This window comes from Cryptomeria japonica, chromosome 8, assembly GCF_030272615.1.
Source record: "Cryptomeria japonica chromosome 8, Sugi_1.0, whole genome shotgun sequence".
Taxonomy (NCBI): domain Eukaryota; kingdom Viridiplantae; phylum Streptophyta; class Pinopsida; order Cupressales; family Cupressaceae; genus Cryptomeria; species Cryptomeria japonica.
Genome location: NC_081412.1, coordinates 245,121,927 through 245,142,987, shown reverse-complemented (window position 1 = coordinate 245,142,987; position 21,061 = coordinate 245,121,927). Strand labels below are relative to the sequence as shown.

Sequence of the window (21,061 nt, the reverse complement as noted above, 5' to 3'; positions counted from 1 at the left end):
TTTCATAGAAATGCTAAATCTCTTTAGCCATTTGCGGAAAGCACTTTGATCAATGATGCAGACAAAGGTGTCATAACTTTATAGCATTCCATCTCAACAAATGGGCAGACATTAGTAGTAAACAAAAAGATTGTGCATCTTCTTAGTATGTATAATTCCAAGAAGCATCACTAATGAGATAGAAGTGTATTTTTCATTCAGCAATATCTACACCACAACCATTTTTTGGTCTCATTCAGTTTACATCCTTTGGCACCCATTGATGTAGCTTGTCCTATGCTATATACCATAGATGGCATAATCAATGAGTATTTGCCACTTTTGTCCCCTAGAGAGTAACTCACCAAAAAACTTGCAGGGTTTTTTTGCCAATATTTTGGCAATTATTTGTAGAGTTTGTGATAAAACTTGTTGGACACGGCAAGGACGTGGGACATGCCTGGGACACAAAAAAACACCAAAAGCCTGCAATTTTGAGCTTATAAAAGACAACATACCTCTCTCACTTCCTCAAACAACCCTTTTGCATAATTTGAGCTAATTGCAAGGATTTTTATGCAAATTTGAAGGGCAGATTCGAAGAATTTCAAAAGCATGTTAGTAAATTCTTTTTTTACAAGCATTTATATTAATTTTAGCTGCTAAAATCTAGCACATACATTGTAAACAAATCATAATTTCAAAGTATTTAGTCACAGTTACAATTTTACTTCCTAAAAGTTGGATTATGTACATTTTTTGTTCATTTATACTAATTTTAAATGAAATCACTGTTTTCTATAAACAAATTACTTTCTTTATTTATACCTTTTTTGGGGAATAAATCATCAATTTATATTGAACTCATACTGATTTATATTAATTTATGTTGATTTATACTAATTTATGCTGATTTATAGTAATTTATGTTGAATTTAGGCTATTTTTTTTGTCTTGAAAAATTAAAATGTTATACTTTATACTTGTAGATTAGATACAATAACAAATAGAGAACCCTTGGCCTTTGGATCAGTCCCCACTCCGCATCAGGCTAAGGATCAGCCCAATCAATGTTAGTTACAAGAACTCATTCCCTTGGAGCTAAAGACCCCACTTGGAAATTTGTCATATAGGGACCAACACCTCGGACAATCATTTGCATAAGATGTCAAAACCTATATCATGAAGTTATCAATCACCTCAAATACCATCTTATAAGCATTGCTCATTATGATGCCAAGTCCTATAACAAAACCACAAAAGAGAAAAAAACAAGATATGAATGTACACATGGCATCAACCAAAGAGAAAAAACTACAAAGGGAGAAGACAAGAGCAACGATAGCAACATCCATAGCTAATGCTCATGGTCCTCAATTGCAAGCAGAAACAAATGAAGATACATTATTCAAAGGCATAGTGGGCTCCATTTGTGGTCCATGCATATGAAGCACATTGGCATCCATTTCATCCACTTTGAGTAGAGCCCATACATGAACACCACATAGCTTTTTGTACCCAAAAACACAATTTTCCACGAGGACGCGTCCCCATCCCCCAAATTCCCCACGTTTTCGAGACGCAGGGACTTGGTGGAAACATCCCAACACCACACCACCAAGATGTCGGGGATGCCAATAGATTCGAGGGGATCCCAAGAGTCCCCTAACCATCCCAAGCGTCTCCTACAGCCCAATATCAAAAACTCCATGTGAAAACAAGGAAAATAACATTCATCATGAAGGTTTGTGAGGTTTTTGTGGCCTTATTTGTGTTGATTGGTTAGCAAGGGCTAAACACCTCAACCTCGCCCTATATTGCGAAATAGAGCACATCAAGGGCATTGTCCCCGAACCTTGCAAGGGGCACTGACCTTCAACCCGTGGGAGTCTCTACCACCAAACACCCACAGGGGGCACTTCCCCTTGACCCCAAACCTACACCCACCATTGTTATTGTTCAATGCAATCATTAACATTTTTTCTATGTTTAAAAGTTTAAACTTTACTTTATATGCCAAAGTTTCATTTCCAATTCTTATTGTTCATTTGCTCTCAAAGTTCCGAAACTCTACCCACTATTGTTAATGTTCAAATTTCAATCCATTATTGTCAAGTTTTTAATGTTTATCAGTTTGAACTTTACATAGTATGCCTTTCATTTGCATTTCTTATACTTATCATCTTGTTATAACTAATTTTTCGAGTACTATATGCATTTGTGCCACCCCATTGCCACCCCTACATTACCATCCCCCTATTTCCCCATCAAGAAACTTTGTAGAACTATGCAAAAACATACCTAGAGCACAACTATCATTGGAAGGTACAAGGTGGAACAAGGAGGTGCATCTAGAAGTAGACAAGGCATGTGCCAATTTTTGTTACTTCAAAAACCTTCCCTTCAATGTGGCGAACAGCCCTTAGTAGGAGAATTTGGTAACTAGATTGAATTAAGAGGGAAGTTGTTCATGCATGGAATTGAAGAGGCGAAGTTAATTGTGGAAGAACAAAAGAAGCAATGGTGAAAACAGGTGGACAAATGGAAAGAAACACACCCTTATCAACTTTTTGGTAGTTTCAATCAATGAGGTAAAAAACTTTAAGTCAATTAATGCATCTAACAAAGTAACAAATGCAAAAAAAATTGAGCCTAATGTGGTAGGAAGTTATCTTAGAGGATGGCATAGAGAATGTAGTGCAAATTGTAAATGACAATGCAGCATCGTATGTGATACCTGGGAGATTGCTGCAAGATAAGTATCGGTCGCTCTTTTGGACCCCTTGCGTAGCACATTGCCTTGACCTTCTTTTGGAGGACATAGGAAAAATTGATTGGGTGAGACCAATAGTAGAAGATACAAGAAGCATAACAAAATTTGTTTATAATCACCGTTGAGCTTTTAATTTGATGATAGATCGTACCAAAGGGAAAGAGTTGGTGGGATCGAGTGTCACAAGGTTTATAACAAACTTCCTAACATTGCAAAGCATTATTGGTTTGTTGACTTCTTTGAAACAATTTTTTGTGAGTCAAGCATGGCTAGACTTATCATATTCAAAGAAGCCTAAAAGAGACAGAATTGCAAGAATAGTTTTTCATAATCTCTTTTCACAAAGAGCTACACAAATCATTGAGATAACCTCAAAACTTTGATTTTGAATATTTTACTTTTTAACTTTAAAAGTATTTACTTTCACTATAAATTTGTAAACTTAATTTGTTTGTATTCGTAGGTGTCGAAGTTGTTGGTTAGAGTTTTGCATTTACTAGATGAGGATCAAAACCCAATGGTTAACATTTATGAGGCCATGGATAGGGCCAAAGAGTCCATCTAAAATTATTGCAAGGGAACAAACTTAAATTTGATACTATTTGGAAGATCATTGATCGGATGTGGAACAAGCAACTCCAACCCATTCATCCAACGGGGCACTTCCTCAACCTTGATTTTTAAATTCAAATAGCTTCGCAATTCCAAATGGATATATTATGGAGGGCTTCACACATGCATTGAGAGGATGACATCTGAGGTTGCGGTGAGAAACCTCATTGTTAGAAAATTGCACAATTATAGGATTGGTAGGGGTAATCTTTTTTCTTTAGCACTAACAATTCGAGGAAGAAACACTCAATCAACAAGTAACAAAAATTGGAGTCTTTACATCACGTGCTTCTTTCAAGATACAAATTTTGAATTTACAGTTACTCATGAATTATGATTTGCTTACTAACTCTTGAATATCTTATTTTGTAGGTTCTTGGTGTGTAGATTATAGTGCAAATACCCCAAATCTCAAAAAATTGGCCCTCCACATTTTGTGTCAATCTTGTAGTGCATCTTGTTGTGAGTGCAACTGGAGTTTGTTTAAGCATTCATATGAAGAAGCAAAAAACTAACTCAAAAATGCCTTGATGATTTTGTCCTTGTACAAAACAAACTTCAACTTCGCATAAGAAGGGTAGAAGACAAATCAAAAGGAGATCATTGATTTCAATATCATTGATTCTTAGAGCAATTGGATAGGGTGAAATGAGGAGTCCCCATCATTTACTACAAAGAAGATTCTTGACTTTGAGAGGTAAGCAATGGTAGATGTGGCTACAATAGGAGCTATTGGATAGTCAGTGGATGACATTGATAGGTAAAGTCATTGCCATCTAATAGCAAAATGGAGGTTGAGCCAAAGCCACAAGCAGAGCCTTCTATGTCGAGCAAGGAATCGCAATAGAGTGCAAGGATTAGAACCTCATAGAAAAATGTCGTATTATGTAATTTACGAATTATGATGATGATTTTCAAAGGCAATTGTCATAAATTCATAATAGTTGTCAACTATATATTGTATCAAGATTTCACATGATAATGCAATGTTTTACTCAATCAAATTTAATAGAAATTACTTTTTGTACTTGTTTACAGAGTCATTGGATACATTTTGTCATTGAATTTTGCAAAGGAAAAAAAATTAACGAAATTTAATCAATTTTTTTAAGTTGCTAAGTTTTTCTCGAGTTTTTGCCAAGTCACAAATTTTGAGTTTACCATGTCAAGTTTGCCAACTATGCTATATACCATAGCAACAATTCCTTCATCTCCAAAGGAAGTTGAAAAACATGCAACAAGTGCGCAATCATTCTCTAGATGTCTAATGCCAAATATAAGAAGTGTCATAATTACAATTAAACACCACATGCATTTTAGGTTAATGACAATGTATGGCTTCAAGCGTAGAAGGAAAGGCTCAATGGACTTTATACAAAGACTAAAAGGCTGAAAACAATGCTTTCAAGTTGAATTCTCCAGCTTATATTGGCCTGGAACATCCAACATATAATGCAAAACTATGGTGCCCTTATTTTCAACCTTTGTTGGACATGTCAAAATCAATTATGATCACAAACAGCACCAACGATAAATCATAGAAACGGGACTCAAACTTGGCAAGGGTGACTCAACTCGAGACTCGGCAAAAAAACTTAGTGCAAACACAAGAAGACTCAACAAAGTAAAGAACCCAAGAAATTTATAGATTTTTAAGGATTAAAAACTTATTTCATGCACCCTTTAGTAAATAAACCTTAAAGACACAATAACACCATCAAATAGAAGTTAATTTGAGCACATACACAAGTATACATTGATCACTTAAGTATAAATGCAAATTGTAGTTGAAGGAAATAGCAAACTTAGATATACAAATATTGTCAAATGCATACAAAACTCGTGGAATATGGAATACATGACATCAAATATTCCAAACAAATATCAAAACAATAACTAGAGATCTATGACTCAGAGGAGCCTACACCCCCTTTTACAAAGGTGTCTAAAGTAGGTCCCACTCACTAATGGGGTTTATGGAATGGAGGCGCTAATGGGTTTGAGGGGGTGGCAATGATAAGCTACACAAGGTGTTAGATGTGAGAAAAATGCAATGATAGAAGAGGTGCGGGGAAATGCAATTATGTTTCCCCATGGGTTGGAAGTGGGCGTTCAAGGGCTATGCCCCCGGGAAAAAAAATTGGGTCAGGCCGAGACCAAGCATCAAGACTCATTGAATCTGAGTCAAGTCTGTCCCGGGACTCGCTAGTGTTTAAGATGTAGCCTCATTCGGATTGAAGCAAGCAATATATTATAAGTAAACTAATACATATATATATATATATGTGTGTGTGTGTGTGTGTGTGTGTGTTTGAATGGAAATATATATATATATATATATATCATTTCAAATAATCACATACATATATATATATTGAATGAAAGATTGATGACTGCCTTACGACAGATCAATGACTATTGTATTATCCGATGACCATCAAAGACATGTTCGATATCACTATCGCCGAATAGTTATTGTTTAGCACGATAGTATCAAGCACGATAAATATATCGGTGCATAACTAATATGCGGTGAAGTGTTATGGTTGCGTAGGGTCATGACCCTACATGGCATAAAGCCACGTAGGGGTCATGCCCCTACGTAGACATAACCCTTCACCAACATACATAACCAATGATATTGATGCTTGCTGTGTAAGATAATCAATAACCGTGGCAATTATATGATACAGCAAGCAGTCGATAATCAATCTATTCATCAGTTATTATTTGACAGAATCAAATATACATATCAGCGATCACCGTGAAAGTCTGTCCTTACTATATAGCATTATTCTTATTGTATTCTCAGATCAAAGCTGAGATTATCTTTAAGAAAGAATATCTTAAGACCGTGATAAAATCTGAAAGTAAATATTAGATATACATTGAGATTAAAGACTATTGTTTTTCTCTATAACTGATCTATATTCCTTAACAGCTAGAACTCACCCAAGACTCGGACTCGAAATCGCCCGAGTTTCAAGCCCCTGGGACTTGCCCAAGGTCACCCGCCTCGAACTCGCCAGGGTCCTGGCAAGTCCTAGAACTCTGCATTAAATCAACTAATTAACATCAAAGTCAAATCCATCAAAAATCATGAGCTTCCTCAAAAACTATCATCAAAGAAAGTCAAATACCATTTCAAGTAAAATGGTTAATAGAAATTACGAAAATATATTGCATCTTAATGCAATGGGACCCTTGCCCTTGCTTCTTGAAGAAAGGTGAATAATATAGGAGATTTTGCAAATTTGATTGATTTGTGGTACAATGGCATTCATTCATGCCACATGTTGCCTTCACCATTAACTTCAAGTACTCTCCTAGAACACATGAGCATTGCATTGTTTCCAAAACAAAAGAAACAAGTCAGCTCGAGATAAATGGCTTTGGCTCTTTAACTACTAAGGTTTTTGGTTCTTTAACTACTAAGATTTTTTATTGTTTTTGGTAACCTTGCAAGTTTTTGAAATTAAGAATAAACTAGCATAGATATCTTAAATATATCTATCTAAACGATGTTGAGAGATATCGGTCTCAAGGTAACCATATTGATTTTATGACATAGATTGCATAGGTGCCTCAAGATTGATCTCTTTCGATGATACATATATATGCTATTATATGTTATATTATTCACATAAAAGCTCTCGCTATCACCCCCCTTGCTGCTATTGTAGTTACAGCTCTCTGCATAAAAACAATATCAACAATTTTTTCCCAAACGGTTTGTTTAAACCTTCCGTATACAAAATACCCTCATGATGGTCAAAAATAATCTAAGACTAGCCAGTGGTTGAGTTGGGCAACTTCACCCAAGATGAAAAATGAACAAAAAAGCACAATATCGACATCTCCCTTTTGCATCGATCATAGGCAATGAGCCTCAAAACTCATTTCTCTGCCATTGGCCTCAAAATCAACCACAAAGAGGAAGATAATAACATTATTCAATATCTCAAGAGATCAAAGGTTCCATGAATTATCAAAGAAATTTAGATTTTCTTTAATCACAAATAACATTATCTTTAAATACCTCAACCCTTAATAACATCAAACTTCTAGAGTTAATTTTGCCAGCTCTTTAAATGAAATGAATATAATTTACATTTTTGAGGCACTGCTCAATAAGTAATCACCTTGATCCTCTTGTCAGTGTTTTAGTTTCAACATGGATATGACCATGGAATTGATATCTACGCAAGTACTTTTCTTAGGATTTTATACATCACTATTACTTGATATAAATTTAAGTTTTCTTAGGATTTTATGCATCAATGTTACTTGTTATAAACAGCTAGACCTCTAGATACAATTGAGGTCAAATATATATCAATAAGAATTTATTTTCTATTTTTTGGTAAGGACAAAAAAGTCAAATGGGTAAAACTTGAGGAAGGATGGGTCAACATTAACTTCGATGAGCTTTGAAAGGAAATCTCGGGCCTTCCGGGGCAGGCTATGTGGCTAGTGATTGAATGGGAAACATCTTGGCCATTGGAACTAAGGTGGAAGATAGAACTAATAATGAGGCCAAGGTCAAAGTGGCTTGGCTTGTCGTAAACTTGGCGAGCTATTTATCAATTTCTAATCTTCATCTAGAAGGGTATTTGCAAAAAATCATCAATCAATAGTGAATAGAGAATCTTAGATTTGGAAGATAAATAAATATATTAAATTAATCATAGCCAAACTTCATACATTTAGAAATTTTAAAATTACCCACACCTATCATAGTGGTAATGGGGTGGCGGATGTAATTTCAAAATGGGTGGGAAGACTTCTAAGAGAGACTCGCATTGATGACAGGTTGGTACATCCCCTAGCCGAGAGATAAATTAGACAGAGAAGTTGGATTTGGCGAGTGCTTTGAGAGATTGGAAACAAATATATGGTGACCATTAAAGAGCATGAAGGCAGTGGTGTTCATTGCTATTTTCCTACAAAATCGAGTTGTCATTTGGTGAGTTGCAAGGGAAATGGAGGCAAACTTCAGCTTGACAACAAGGAAACAAAAAATAGCTTTTTTTTGAAAAATCACAGATGACAGACTGAGAAATGTCTTCTCAATTGAAGACCCAATGTCCTTGCAGACTATCAAAATGCTTTTGGGTGACAAGTTTATGGCTGCAACATACAAGTACGGGAAAAATGTTGACATTGCCATTAGATTAGTTTATATATTGGGAATAAGGAGGATGCTCATTAGATTATGACTAAATGCGTCAAAGGTCGGTGGTGTTGTGCTCTAGAACTCAACCATTGCTATTCCAAGAGAGGACTTCAAAGCTCGAGGGGGTGACTATGTACACGTTGAGGAATTTACCCCTCCGTTGCGGCCATTCTTTTTATGGCATGCATCCAGTGACAAGAAGGATAGGTGAGTCGAAGCGCAAGCCATGTGGAGTCATTTGAAGGAGTACCTATAATAACCAAAGGAGAAGATGTTATCGGAGACAAGGCCAATGTGGAACAAAATCATGAAAATGTTGAGATTCTCAAAAGACGATTAATAGCAAGGACAATAAGGAAATTTAGGTGTAGTTTTTTTTGATAAATATTGATGCCTCCTTAGAACTTTGGAATTTCATGCATTATCTGTAAATTTTGTATTGATGGGCATTTGAATCCTCGGATGATTGTATATTAAAATATTTTGGTATTGTTGTGGGTATATAGGGGCTCCATTTGAAACTATTATATTTTTTGACAATAAGGGTTACTGGATTTTGAAAAATTAATTGGGTGAATTTTATTCATGAATATACAACGTATATATAGAGGTTTACATGACAATGTTCTAAAAAAGCAAACCGTTAAACAGAAGCTACAAACTAAAACTAAAACACTAAATATGCTTAAAAAGCTAAATAACTAACTATGCCTTCTAATAAAAGAAGCAATAGTTAAACTAAACGAACTAGGCCATCAAATAAGATGACAACTAAGATGCCAACTAAGATGACCATTATAGAATAAATATAAAAATTATTTTAATAGCCTCCCTAATGGTCATCATACTCAATACCCTACAAAAGACACTGCAGGTCTTTTGATCACAAACCCAAAGAGGGTTGGCCATTCTCTTCAAAACACTCTACTATTGTGGAGACCCTCCCAGGATCTGCAAAATGTTGATGACCAAGAGTACCAAAAGCCCCCCAACCTGATGTAATGCTCACACACAAATTATAGAGTCATCACAAACAAAATACTAAGCTGAAAAAGAACCTAAAACCACAATTTTGAGGAAAAATTGGCAAACCTTTTTGCACATGAGCATTGAGCACTGTTCACTCCATCAATTCGAAAACAAACTGCAAGATTCCACAATTGCAGACGTTCGCCCCAACAACTCCACGTGCGACCCAAAACAGACTACAACAAACCACGATTTTTGTGCAAAAAACCATCAAACCCTGAAATTTGAGGTTACAAATCATCGTTTTTGTGGAAAAAACGATAAAACCCAAAAATAACAAAATCCCACGCAAACATCACAAATTACAGATGATGCATGATTTTTGAAGAGAAAAATTGATCAAAACCCAACAATCAATTTTTTAGGACAAAATCATGAAACCCACAAACATTTTTTTAGGAAAAAATCATGAAAAACCAACACAATTTTTGAGGAAAAGTCGAACAAAACCCTAAAATGTCGTGCGGCAAAACACCAAACATCACGCGGTAAAACAATACTCCGTGATTTTTGAGAAAAAAATCAAGCAAAACCTTCCCATGATTTTTTGTAGAGAAAAAATCCAAAATCCCATACAAATAATTATATGAGAAAAAAAATATATATAAACCCAAAAATAATTTCTTGTGGACAAAAATTATAAAACCCAAAAATAATTTTTTAAGGACAAAATTATAAAACCCGAAAAAAAAATTTAAGGGACAAAAATTATTAAACCCGAAAAAAAAATTTTAAAGGGACAAAAATTATTAAACCTGAAAAAAAAATTTTAAAGGGACAAAAATTATTAAACCCGAAAATATTTTTTTTTAAGGGACAAAACTTATGAAACCGGAAATAGATAAAATCTTTTTGTTTGGAAAAAAAATTATAAAAAAAAAACATCTGACCCAAACCCGACTCGTGCAGAGGAAAAACAAAAATTCACTGTCGAAAAACCTAAATCTGCAAGTCGAGAAAAAATCAAACGATATCCAAACAAATCGCATCGCCACAAAAATCGCAAAGTAGTGCAAAAAAACGTGTGAAAATGAAACACAGAAATTGCGGGCCATCAGTGCCAAAAAACATCGCACAAATATCTTGGGTCGCAGGTAGAAGGAAAAAAACACTGAACAAAAAAAATCCCAAAAATCATGTAGAGAGAGGGGCGCAAAAAGGAAAACACACAACGGAAAAAAAAACCGGCACAATCCGTGAAAAACAGAGCCACAAAAACCCTTCAAGCAGCAACGAAAAGTTGAAGTCGCTGAGAAAACAGAGATGCGAGTGACCGGAAAAAGCAGATGCAAGTTGGAAAGAATGGACATCGCATGCAGAAATAAAGCTTTCAAAAACCCTAATGTGAGCTAAGACTTCCCAAAAGTAGCAAAAGAAACACGCCTCTTACTCTCGCGATTTGAAAAACCCAACCCAAAAGAACTCCTTCAGACCTGTTCGACAAGAAACGCGACCCAGAAATATTTTCAAAAAAGCCACCAATCTGAAAAAATCCTTAGAAACCCTCAAACAAAAGTCAGCAATCAGATTTTTTTCATTAAAAAACACTTAAAAAAAATCTGGAATATTTTTCCAAGTAGCCAAGGCACAAAAAATTGCCCAGGAATTTATTTTCACCAAAAACTCTTAAAAACTTTCTGGAAATAATATCCAAGTAGCGCCTCCATGAATTTTTATTAAAAAATTCGCCAAATCCTAAAAAATCCAATCAACCCGCTCTGATACCATGAAAAATTAATTGGATGAATTTGATTCATGAATATACAACATATATATAGAGATTTACATGACGGTGTTCTAAAAAGAACAAACAGTTTAACAGAAGCTTCAAACTGAAGCTAAAATGCTAAATACGCTTAAAAATCTAAATAACTAACTATGCCTTCTAATAAAAGAAGCAATAGTTAAACTAAACGAACTAAGACGTCAACTAAGATGACAACTAAGATGCCAACTAAGATGACCATTATAGACTAAATATAAAAATTATTTTAATAGATATGGTGTAAACGATAAATCTATGATGGACTAATATTGTAACGAATTTTGCATAAATTATGGAGAATTCATACAATATATGCAGGTATATTCTACCTTTACCAATCAAAAAAAAAAATTATTTTCCATTTCATGTATATGCTTCTTTGTTTCACTAAATGATTAAAAAGAAGAAACTAAGCATATCAACATGAGACACAATACTATAGTTCAAGATTTACCCAATGTAAATACCCTAACATAACTAGACAGATATTCAAATTTTAGGATGTTATCTATTAGCAAATACATAGCTAATTTCTAAATAACTGCTTAATGTTGTATTAACAAGTGAATGCTAAAATAATATTACAACAAAATCTCCAAAGCAACGTAAAATATTTTCCTCTAGTTTATAATCAAATAAATTTTTAACAATGTTAAACTGCTAATTCAACTTATAGACCTCCTCACAATAAATGCAAGCAATTTTCAACAATATTAATTTGTGGTTGTGAAACATCACCAATAAAGAACCAACAACTAATGCATGGAAAAAATAGATAGCTTACGAGGTAGAAGAAATTGAGGCTTTTATTTGTGAGTGTAGTGAATCTCCATTTGTATTAGAGATCAAAATTACTGCCTGCATACCAGCAACAAAAAAATCCAGCTTGTCATATGCATAGAATGCCAAATAAGAATTGCATTAACATAAACAGCACCATGTAAAACTCTTCCTTCTGATCAATTTACACTCATTGGAAAGGAAGTATCAAACAAAGAAGGAAACCGTAAATAAAGGAAAGCATGTTTATGTTAAAGCTGTATATACTAATACAAGATTCAACAAAAGCTTGTGACAATATGGTGGGATGAGAGGTGATCGCAGAAAAGAAGGTAGAAAAAAGGCAAAAGTAATAGCAAAAATTAATTCAAATATAAACCAGTAGAGCTGCAAATGGGACAGGAAGGAAAACGAAAGATAAATGGAACAAAGTGGACAGTTGGCAAAGATTCAAAGATAAGTATGCAGATCTTTCCTAACAAGAAGCTAAATAATTATGTGCACAATATAGGAGAGATGGCAAACACAAGAAAGATATGCATTGAGAGATACATTACTGTAATGTCCTCATTTTTATGGCTTCTTATTCTACTAGAGTTCATCAATTTTATAGGGTTTCCTAGAGGTTTCCAGTTTTGCAAGGGAATGTTCCTATACCCTTGGTGAGCTCAGTTCTCAATTTCAGCAGGTTTCCTCAACAATTGCTATTTATATTAAGTGAGTACATGAGAAGAGAAAATCTGAATGACATGCTAGTGAGGTTGGAAGAGATCAATCATTGCACACACTCAAATAAAATGACCCTTGAAACCTACAGAAGCCAGATCCATTTTAAAGAATATCCCAAGCTGCTCCACTAGAAGCTTCAGTAGACCTCAGTTCTAGGAAACAAGAGGAAGATTATTGAGTATAAACAAAGGAGGAACCTGCAAAAAAGCCACATCTAAGGGCTTAAAGAAGGGGCAGCAAGGGCACATGAAGATTTTTTTCCAAAGAATCATGGACCATTTGCCCAAACAAAATCTCTGTCTAACTGAGGATGAAAATTCACAGTCAAACACCCATTGGGGAGCACGGTCATTGCAGGATCAATGACTGAGGCCCAAGGGGCTTCAATCCACCTATAAATCTTTGCTAATGATGCCCTCCTTCCTATCACACAGCAAATAACGGATCTGCTGAGAAAATCCATGCCTCTGTTCAGTTTCCAAATAAGTGCCAATCAATTGATATCACTTTTCAAGTGATTTCCTGTTTCCAATACAACTCCCTTATATGACTATAGTTATAACTTATCTCGTTTGGCCAGATTTTCCAGAAACTCTGCTGCTAGAACCGATCCATCTTAAAATGGATCTGATATGTGCCAAAAGACACACAAAAGTTTCAAGATATATAATCATAGTACTTTGATATGAACGATGAATAATTGAGAGAAAACGTAGAATTTGATAATAATACTTGTAAACTTTGGCAAAGCTGATAACTTCTCCAATATTATTTTGGCAAATTGATCGATCGGTTTTCAGATATGATTTTCTGGATATCTGAATGTTGTCCGACATCTCAAAAATGTCATCGGGGAATGAGCTCAGCAAGGAATCAGAAAACGTTGTTAGGTTTGTACAATTTCTGTATAAAATTATAAATAAGTTTTCTTTTGTGATCCGATATAAAAGTTATCTAACTCACCCCAAGCAAAATACACTGAAAAAAACCTCAATTCGGTTCAAAACATAAAAAAAATTGGACAGAAGATAAGACCACTCCAAAGTGTTCAAAAAGACAACCGAAATGCTACGGCTAAAAAATATTGAGGAAAAATCAGTTAAGAAGTCACAATTTTAGAGAATTTGATTATATGCTAATGTTTCAGAAAAGCAAGTTAATAAGTACCAATTTTTATTAACAGTATGTATATTTTACATAAAAACTTAGCCTATACTTTTTCTAGAACATTCAGAATTGGTACAAAGGTTTTTCGAGTTGAATTTGCAGATATCTGTGGAGAATTCAGGGGTGATTATTAAATTACAAACATGCAAATATGAGAGACATAGTATTTCCACAGTTCTTGATGCAAAAAACACTGCCAATCATCTATATATGAGGTTTCTAAGTTTCTCCCTTATTCTTATTTAGAAAAAGAATCGATTAAAAAATACACTGATATTAAATATCGAATTCCAGATCAAAAAGATTGAGAAATGGAACGATTATGCAGTAACCTGCATGAATTGAAATCACAAGCCGAAATTATAGGGTTCTAAAAGTACTTTTGCTTTCTTTTTTTCCGTTAGACCTTTTCTTATGCAGCAAATTGGAAGAAGAAAACGAATGACTAACCTGAAGCACCAGGAAACATGCCATTGCAGACATCTTGGGAAGACAGGGAGATTTCGCCAACGAATCCATGGCTTTCTATAATATTCTGCGATTAGTTACTTGCAACTCTCATCGAACAACTACTTCTTTTTCTTGCTTGCGTTTCGAACTGTGCACCTACCGGGCTTCAAGTATTTAAAAACATCTCACAGTGACAATTAACTTGTTAGAGAAAATACCGATGGGAAAGCATTTCGCCGAACGACCAAAGTCAAAAGTGCGCCATTTAAGTTAAAACTTTATCTTTATTTATTTCAACAGAGTGGCTGAGGGAAATTATGAGAAATTTTAATGAGGGGTAAGAAGGTGTACGTTGCGTGGATGTATTTGCGGAAAGCGATTGCAGAGCACTTCACACAAATGGTGGTACCAACCGTTTTTATGAAACTTTGACCGCATGCTTGAGGCCACGATTTTATGCCCCTGGCCCGCGAATATGCTCGGCTCTAGGTTATCATGTCCTCACATGCGTTCATCGTGAATTGGAGGGAAAGCGAAAATATTGTTTTAATACCTAGCCATAATCTTAACTTAATTTAATACAAGAGAGGATTAAAATCAAATGATTATGGTCTATTCCGTATGATACCACATTATGGAGCTTCCCCGTTTATGTCATTGTTTTTCAAAATTCACACTTATAGGGATGAAAAGAACCCCTGGGGAAACCCTTGCAATTGTAAAGATCCCATAATTTGTTTTTGTTTTTTTCAATTTACTTCATTTCAGTGTATTAATTAGTATCAAAAAATTATTTTATCTATTTCAAAAATTTATATATTATCTGTTTTAAAATTATTTAAGAATATTTTTCTTGATGAAATAAGTATTAGGGATTTAAATTTCATAATATTAATTAGTAATAACAAAATATATAGAGTTTAAAATGGCAATTCTATAAGAAAGTTAGAAAAATTTTGATTACTTTTTATTTTTATATAAATTGTCTTCTCAAAAATTCTATATACTTAGGATTATACAATTTACCACCATTTTCAACTATTGGTTCTCCTTCATCATGTGAGTTTGGATCCCTGATTTATATTGCAAATAGCTAGTTCATAAATTCTAGCCCCCATTTCACCCTTTACTTATGTTTTTCCTCCTTTTCACCTATCACTCTAATTATGGAAGGCACCCACAACCTTTTGGAATGAGAGTGGACAAAGGGCTAAGTGTGTTATTCAGGAAGGAACCCAATCCCAAGACTACATTATCCACAGTCTTCTTCAAACCACCTCACAACTTCAATTTTATCAATGTCTTCACAACCTCTTGAATACAATCTTTTGGCCCTCCTACACCCAACATCACTACAACAAACATTAAGGCAATGTTTATACTTACCTAGTGCCCACCTATAGGTCATCCCCATGAATTTGTTGCCCAAAACCATTCTTATTGCATGTAGAACCATAGCAAATTTCGTTTTAAACACCTTTAGATGGAGCTTCAAAATCTATCCACTAAAATCTATTTGTCTCATTTTTGTTGAGAGATATATCGTAGAGTTCATTTCTCTAATTGTTATGACAAACAAAAACCATTCTAAAAAAAATTCTATTCAAACCACTCAAAATTTAGTCTTGTCATTATGCCAATTCAATTGCATACTTCAAGAGACTCCTCCCATGGACAAAAGGACTCGACAATCATCCTTATAAAACTTCATTCAAATGCTTCATTATACTACGAGAGGATGTATCACCTACGATATCAACAACTAATTTGGAAAGTTTATTTGCTTCCTTATACAAGTGTTCGACTTGGAAAGCTTTTTAAAAAAATATCGTCTTTTGACAACACTATAAATAATTATTAGTTTCTACGAGGAATACTTATACATTCATTGCATTCAACTTTTTTAACAGTTTAACCAATCATTGCATGGAATTAAAAAAATTGAACAAAATTCCTATACTTATATGGAATTCTCTATTTCAAATAATTGAAAAAAAAAATTTATTGTCTTTCTATTGGTCTATATTAGAAAGGGCATTTATAAACCATCCAATCAAATGTCCATTGTATTGATGGCTTGAATGTCATGATCACTATTGTATTAATGGCTTGAATGACATGGTCACTATTGGATATGTTATATCTTGACTTTATTGTGTACTTTTTATTGGTTGTCTTTAATTGCAAAAATAATTTCTCATTAATTTTTTAGAAAAGACTTGTAATGCTTTAAATTTTGTGGTTAAAATGTTAACCTTATAATTTTTTTGAATGAGAGTATATAGTGTTATAGATATGACATGGTGGCAAAATAGTTTGATTTGAAATAATTTCACCTACAATTTAACAATTTACAATATTTTGTTGATTTCAATTGTAATCATTTTGGGGGACTATGATAGTCTGGAGTCTAAGTTGGTTGAATTATGCAAAAGTTGTCATATTGTCAATTTGTTGTCATGACAATTTTGCACGTTTTTGTAAGTTGTGATTCTCCAACAGTCAGTTCAGTTTGAAAAATAGTTGAAGGAGGTTGTGGTCATTTGGGAGATACCTTTAAAGGCACCAAACACAGAAGGATGTATGTTGGTTGATTTGGAAAGGAAATTGAAGCATCAAGAACTGTTGGAAACTCGAAAAAACCGCCTAATTTCTGTCGATTACATACTGAAGGTGGATTAGCAAGAATGCTCATGGTATAGTTCCTATAACTAGATCGTTTTACCTTTGTTTTGCTTTTAGTGTGAAGTCTTGAAGTGATCGCTACCTCATTCTACAAGCAAATCTCTACTGGGTAGCCTAAAACCGTCAAACCCCTAGGGTTTGATTGCAATAATGGGTTTTGGCCTATCAATCCTTAATTGAACACTCTTTCATTATAGGAGATGATAGGCCACTATATCATATGTCAGTTCTAAAAGTCATTAAGAGGATACAACAGGGCGACGAGGATGGAGAACTAACCCTAGGTTTGGCATCTCCATGTGACATACCAGTTTGATGAGTGTAGAGCATGAGAATTGAGTGGTAGAGCACTAGAAAGGGGTTTGAATGTGGTAGAAGAGTACTTTGGAGGTTTACATAACATTTCATGGTCGGTGATGGTCACCCATTAGGAGAACCAAACCAGTTTGTGTAAGGCTTTCAGTCAAATAGGTCTAATAGCCTTATTAGGTCTGTTAGTGTAGTATCGATTGGGATATCTGCAAGTTGATCTGGTACTGGAAACTAAGATATTGTTGAGAACTCCCAAAAGGGTATCTGAAAATATAATTTGTTTGCCTAGACCCTCAAGGTGTCAAAAGTTGTCACTCGATTCCTTCAAATGGAGGCCTAATTGCAACCGGTTCTGTTTGTGGGCGAGTGAGCCAAAATTGATGTTCCGGTGGATCTAAACCAGGAAATCTTGTTTCATTTGTGTTAAGGTGTTGTGAGAACACTCCTCCAAGGATCATTGTATTGAATTGGTCAAGTGGCCCATTCAAACCCTAAAGCCTAGTAGTAGCCCACTCATGTATGCAAGGGTGTGGGTAGTCACACAAGAACTTGAGAAGTATTAGTTGTTTGTAAGTGGACACAGTGGAGCCTTTAGGTCTTCCACGACATTGTTTGGTGTCATTGAACCATTGCTTGACTTGGTGTTGTGTAAGGATCTTTGGAATTTGGGATTTTGATTGAGTTTGTGAGCCTTAGAGGTTGGTTGGTTCAAGGTTATCCTTCTGGTTTGTTGCCTCCTCATCATATTGGTATCAGAGAAGGATTTTTAAAATCACTTGGGTGGTGTGGTCTTAGTGTATGTCAGAGGAAGAGATTGAAATAGGGGCTGACAAAATGCCTCCTAAGAGTATGTCACAAGATGGAGCGAAGAAGTTGATTGAAGAGATGCTTGAGTCCAAGCTTGAAGAATTGAAAAAGACTAAGGACAAGGAAGATGGAAGTGACACTGATGAAGAAGGGGATAAAGAAGATGGTGAATCCTCTAAGTGGGTAGAGGAGATACCTGCAGATCAGAGGGCATTTGTAGATGCCTTGAGGTCAGTCAATAGGGACACCATTGATGGGTTGCCTATATACAATGGAAGTATGGAAGCAGAAGAGGCGATAGACTGGATTGAGGCATTGACCAATCATTTTGAGTACAAAGAAATCCCTAAAGATAAGAGAGTTAAGTTGGCAAAAGAAAGGTTGAAAGGGTCTACTCTTGCATGGTGGAACTATGTACAAGGGGAGAGAGTTAAGGACGGAAAGAGTATGATAACCTCTTGGGAAAGGATGAACGCTAAAGTCAAGGCACAATTCATGGCCATTGACTATGAAGTGCAGATATATAAAAAATTGCAGAACCTCAGACAAGGAGACCTTGATGTGAATGCATATACGGAGGAGTTTCATAAACTCAGTCTCAGATCAAAGAGACAATAAGAGGAGTCAGAGAAAGTGGCTAGGTACTTGAATGGCCTAAGGATGAACATCCAAGATGAGATCAACATCTTGGCACCGAAGACAGCGAACAAGTGTTTTCAGTTGGCCCTAAGGGAAGAATTGAAACTAAAAAGAAGAAGTGAGAAGGGTAATAGAGGTAAAGGAGAGAGAATTTCAGAGGCAGAGGCAGTTTTGGAGGAAGAATTCCTAACCAAAGGTCTAGTGGTGAGTCTAGCCAAGGAGAGCAAGTTGGGGACTCAAGTAGCAAAGGAGGCTACTGTGGGAGAAGACCTAATAGAAGAGGTGGGACAAATGGATCGGGGAGAGGATCCAATTTCTCTAATATGAGATGTTATAACTGCAATCAGATGGCACACTCGACCTACAAGTGTCTAGAGAAGGCCTCAACTTCTCACGGTGGTGAGAGGAGAACCACTTTGACTCTAGAAGATGCAAGGAGTGTGACATCTCCTAAAGTGAATTTGACATCAGAGATGGGAGAGAACCTGATGATCAAGAGGACACTGCTCAAGGAACCAACAAAGACTGGGCCACCCTAGAGTAAGGCTTTGTTTAGAGTCAACTGCAAGTTTCAAGGTAAGGTTTGTAAAGTTGTCATAGATTCAAGGTCTACTAATAACATTATATCTCTGGAAGTAGTAAACAAGTTGAACTTGGAAAGGATACCCCATAGTTTTCCATATAGGGTCAGTCGGTTGAACAAAGGGCAACACATACTCATAAATGAACAACTATTGAATGTGATGCAAGTGGATTGGCTATAGGAGCAGTATTGAGCCAAGAGGGGAGACCGGTGGCCTTTTTTAGTGAAAAAATAAATGAAGCAAAGAGGAAGTATTCCTCGTATGATTTAGAGATGTATTCCATGGTACAAGCTCTGAAAAAGTGGAGGCATTATTTGCTTCCTAAGGAGTTTATTGTGTATACTGACAATCATGCTCTTAGTTTTTTGAATGGATAGGAGAAGCTCAGTCATAGGCATATGAAATGGGTTGAAAGTCTTCAAGCATACACCTTCATCATCACGCACAAGTAAGGGGTAGCCAATAAGGTTGCAGATGCTCTAAGTAGGAGGGTGTTGAAAGTGCAAGAAGTGCAGTTGCAGAGTATGGGTGTTGAAGCACTCAAAGGATTGTATGAAGAGGACCAAGATTTCAAGGAAATATATAAGGTATGTTGTGAGTTTGCAAATGCTTTTCATGGAGAGTTTTCTTACTACACCTTGCAGGATGGTCTTTTGTTCAAGGGGTGTCAGTTATGTATCCCTAGGTGTTCAATGAGGGGCAATGTAGTAAAGGAGAAACATAGTGGTGGTTTAGGAGGTCACTTTGGACTGAATAAGACTTTGGACCTAGTTAGGAGATTTTACTTTTGGCCAAAGATGCAGACTGATATCAGAAAGTTTTTGGAGAGTTGTACTGCGTGTCAGAGAGCAAAGGGGGTCTCAACCAATGTAGGGTTGTACCAACCTTTGCCTATACCAAGTAGACTGTGGGAAAGTTTGAGTATGGACTTTGTGATGGGATTACCCAAGACAAAGATAGGTCATGACAATGTGTTTTTTGTGGTAGACAGGTTCAGTAAGATGGCTCACTTTATTCCTTGTAAAACCACAAATGATGCTAGCTATATTGCAGGATTGTTTTTCAGAGAGATTGTTAGAATCCATGGGTTGCCTTTGAGTATTGTATCTGACTGAGACAACAAGTTTGTAGGGCATTTTTGGAGAACCTTGAGGAAAAGGTTGGGTACAAATTTGTCTTTTAGCTCAACCTATCACCCTTAGACCGATGGCCAAACTAAGGTTGTGAATAGGTCATTGGGAAATCTTCTTAGGTGTTTGACAAAGGATCATGGCAGTAGTTGGGATGTGGTGATACCTCAACCAGAGTATGCCTATAATGATTTAACAAACAAAAGTACAGGTCTGAGTCCTTTTGAGATTGTGTATGGTAGTCATCCAAGAGGAGTTTTTGAATTGAGAGATGTTTGGGGGTTGGACAAGAGGAGTGGACATGCTGATGAATTTGCAGAGGCTGTGAAAGAGGTGCACCAACAAGTCGGAGATACCTTACAATGGAATAATCAAAAGGTTAGAGAAAGAGTGGATCAGAGAAGGAGAGATGTGCAATACCAAGTGGGTGACATGGTCATGAAT

General features: G+C 35.6%; 1 protein-coding gene across 1 annotated transcript in view; it reads right to left on the bottom strand.

Moving 5' to 3' along the window:
- LOC131049953 (uncharacterized) overlaps nucleotides 1–14,974 on the bottom strand; it is a 245,830-nt gene extending 230,856 nt beyond the window's left edge. The window contains exons 1-3 of the mRNA XM_057984065.2: nucleotides 14,812–14,974; nucleotides 14,461–14,624; nucleotides 12,119–12,192 (exon numbers count right to left, since the gene is read on the bottom strand). Coding sequence (XP_057840048.2) covers nucleotides 12,119–12,192; nucleotides 14,461–14,529 — 143 coding nt within the window. The 5' untranslated portion in view covers nucleotides 14,530–14,624; nucleotides 14,812–14,974. The remainder of the gene's footprint in view (nucleotides 1–12,118; nucleotides 12,193–14,460; nucleotides 14,625–14,811) is intronic.
- Between the last annotated feature and the right edge of the window lie 6,087 nt (nucleotides 14,975–21,061).